This window comes from Trichoplusia ni, chromosome 3 (assembly GCF_003590095.1).
Source record: "Trichoplusia ni isolate ovarian cell line Hi5 chromosome 3, tn1, whole genome shotgun sequence".
Lineage (NCBI taxonomy): Eukaryota > Metazoa > Arthropoda > Insecta > Lepidoptera > Noctuidae > Trichoplusia > Trichoplusia ni.
In genome coordinates, this window is record NC_039480.1 from 8,538,397 (window position 1) to 8,542,263 (window position 3,867).

A 3,867-nucleotide genomic window follows, 5' to 3' on the forward strand; every position below is an offset into this window, starting at 1 on the left:
TGAGACATTAATTATGAAAAGTATCTCAAATTAAAGGAGATTACAATTTCAATAAGTATCGTGACATACTTGTCAGTTTCCTTAAGCGATAAATATTACATGGCATTAGTATAAAAACCAAAAATATATGGGAATGACATTCATATCCGACAAGTATCTTTTCTTTGGCTTGTCATTTCAGTACATATAATTTGACAGATTTTTACTTTTCTAAATGTAAGGATGGACTATAACTAATGCAGATAATTCTACATGCAACTAATATCATGTTACCTTATGATAAGCTGTAAGAGGTGATAGAGATATAATAATATGAAATGTGTACTAAATACATTAGATGAAATGATAGAATTGTAATATTACAATTACAGATGTGGTGGAAAGGGCCATAATGGCGGGTAAGAGATACGTTCCCAGGACCACCTTGGAGTTACAATCTATTTGAATAGGATTGGCTTTCACCAAGAGCTTGAGATCCTTGACGCATTTTGCCTCTACCGACGACGGATCTGAAAATACATATTTATTTATGTAAGATTTTTTAAATACACAGAATTTTATGAATCTGAATTAAAAGTTATATTATCTGTTTCACCTGATTTGATGTGACAATCTATGCTAATATATAAAGCTGAAAAGTTTGTTTGTTTGTTTGAACACGCTAATCTCAGGAACTACTGGTCCAAATTTGTGTTGATTAGACCATTAATCGAGGAAGGCTTTAGGCTATAAACCACCACGCTGCGACTTATAGGAGCGAAGATAAAATGGAAAGTGTGAAAAAAACAGGACGGGTATAAATCATATCTTATATCTTCTTCTACCCACGGGAACGAAGTCGCGGGCAACAGCTAGTTATTAATAAATAGTTTTTACTTACTTATGATCAGGACATTATATAAACATGTGAGACTTCGGTAAATATTCGCATATTCATTACACAGGGTTTGACCAGAAAAAACGAGGACAAATAAACAAACGAGGGTGTACATTATTATGAATATTAGTTTGACAATCTCCATGCTAGAACGCTGACTCTGAAAATAAACAATTATGTTGAGTAAACATTTAGTAGGTGTAGGGTATTTGACAACAAAAATCTCTTTAGACCATCAGACAGTATTTACAAAAAGTAATGGGGACGTTTTTTTTTCGAAAACAAAAAAATAATTAATTAATTGTGTGACGCCACTACTTTGATAGTACAATATGTCTGCTTTATACATAGTTTTCATCAGATTTTGCTGTGTTTCAGTGCTTTGCTTCTTCATTACTTTCAAATGACGTGATTAAATGAAAGTCTTTCTGACGGTCTACACATATAAAATTTATATTATTGAGTGCATTAATAACACATGAAAATACGTACAGAATCTTGCAAAACGATGATTAAAGAAGCCAAACAACCAACCAATTGTACTGTAGACATCATTATTGAATATTGCATCTGGAACATAATTGCTTGAGATCATTGTAACATCACAACAAGTTATGCTTGATGAAGAGTAATTGCAGGCATTTTTGAAGAATAAAAAATAGAGTCCAGAGTAATTCCACGTCTTATTCACGCGTATTTATCGGGATTGCCCTACTAGCTTCGGACCCAACTGGAGTCCTTAGTCAAGAGCATACGTGGCGGGGTCGCGAGTCGAACAAGTTCAAATCGACTGTAATGAATCATTGTTAGTATAAAAATATCGGTAGACAAATGTATTATTAAATAATATATTGATTTACTAAAAAATACAAGTTAATTGTATAAACGGTCAATGTTCATTTACCTGTATGTTAAAACACGCTGATAAATGCCTGCTACAGTTCAGCAAATTTTTGTAATGGGAACTAATTATTTTCACCTCCAATAGGAATTTACTAGAAACTTGATGAACTTTGTTCATTGATAGCATTTCATCGTCGCGCTTAACATATGAACTCTGAATTCTCAAAATCCCTTGGCGTATGCATTTTAATAGAGTATGAAGCATTGTTATGTAGGCATATAAAGTGATATGTTCAATTATGCAACGCGTTTCCATAATTCTTTGGGCCAGTTCTATGATAAAATATTCTACATCATAAATTTTAAATTTTACATTAAATTTCACCATTTTTAAAGTTAAATAAGATGAAAACATAGTTAATATAAAACAAAGAGTTATTAATATGACGGCCTTTAACTTTTTTAAGTTTTTTGTGAACAACTGATCTTTGCCGTAGTGAAAGTAAATTTCGTTAAAGTTTTTCTTGAATTGTTCGAAAGAACGGCAGCAAAGAATACCACATGCAGAAAATAAAACAGTGTTTATAATACTGATGACGTTATAAGAAATAATTGTTAAGAGCCAAACTTCGTTATTTTTATATAGATATGTACAAACAACGTACAAAGATTTGATAAAGATTAGTAAAAATATTACAATTTCGACGATGATTCGTAATACAACAAAACATTTCTGTCGTTTTGTGAGGCTTAGGTAGCATCTATAAGTACCCATTATACACTCAACACATCTGAGCTGTTTCATTGTTTCGTTTTCTAACATTTTCACTATAGTTCTTGACTGGTCACGAGATTAGTTAAATTTCTAACAAGAAAAGACGTGCTTTCAATTGCACATCACAATCACATTGAGCGTGATCGCTTCTGCCGTTGGTGGAGTACTCAATATATTTATGTTATATATGTATTTATAGAATACTTGGAAATGTACGTTCTAGTAGCCACGTTTACTGTATTTTTCCATCCATAACCAAATTAAGTGGCCAATTTATTTATAACTGCCATTAGGAATAGTAAATATAAAAAAAATAGTAAAGTAATTTACATCTTCTCTACCATCTTCATACCAAGCGACTTAATATTTATATCAGCGTCACTTTATTAAAAGCTGGAAAAAAAATAATGATCATTATTAATCATACATCGTAAACGATGGCGGTCTACTAGATCTTTATTTTATTTTCCTTGTTATCTACTATTAGTTTAGCAACAGCCTTTATTCATAGAAGCTATGACATGCCTTGACATTCCTGTAAAGGATTTGATTAGGACTACATATTTAGCATATGTAAAATTATCATTAAATAATTATTGTTTTCTCTTTTTTTGTGAAATATGCTTTGTATATGTATCAACAGTGGAAACCTCAGCAAAACTTACTTCATTGTAACGTTTTTTCTTCTCTGGATGTCAGTTTTTATAGAAAATCATTAACATTTTGCTATTTGATACTTGTTTTGCTAATTTACGCTGTTTTTGCAGACATTCATTTTAATGTAAAATGTTACTCTAATATTTTATTTTGAAAAGAGTAACTTATGGAGTTTCTTGCCGGTTCTTCTCCATAAGAATGACACTTTGGAACCGTGCAACTAGAGTCAGTAATGTAACGTTTTAAAAGTGACTGAGAAACGGCCTATTTGAAATAAAAACTTTTTGATTTTGATGAATCACAAAACATTAAATGATGTAACGGTTTACTCACGCGTATTTATCGGGGTAGCCCGACTAGTTTCGGACCCAACCGGAGTCCTTAATCATGAGCAGACGCGGCGGGATCGCGAGTCGAACTTCGACTATCCCCGATAAATACGTGAGTAAACCGTTACATCATTTAATAATGAATCATTCAACACAAAACAATTCAATCATCAAACACAAAACACAATGTATTTAAATCGGATCTTATGGACCGTTTCACATTATCCAATACTTTCAAATTTTCTCTCCGACTTCTGTTCTAAAAAGAATAATCCTTGTATCGTGAGAGTTTCGAAAACATTCCCCAACCCAACCCCGACTCAGACTTCTTGACTTAGAGAGAGCAGAGATTGAACCTACGCCTACGTCAAGTTACACACGATAGA

The 3,867-nt window shown here is 32.3% G+C and overlaps 1 protein-coding gene across 1 annotated transcript; it reads right to left on the reverse strand.

Annotated features, from left to right (window-relative positions):
• Positions 1 to 237: 237 nt before the first annotated feature.
• LOC113508698 lies at positions 238 to 1,607 on the reverse strand. The gene is made up of 2 exons (XM_026891782.1): positions 877 to 1,607; positions 238 to 565 (listed from the first exon to the last, which is right to left on the reverse strand). Exons 1-2 carry the CDS (start codon positions 1,020 to 1,022, stop codon positions 334 to 336), a joined length of 378 nt encoding a protein of 125 aa, XP_026747583.1. The 5' UTR covers positions 1,023 to 1,607; the 3' UTR covers positions 238 to 333.
• Between the last annotated feature and the right edge of the window lie 2,260 nt (positions 1,608 to 3,867).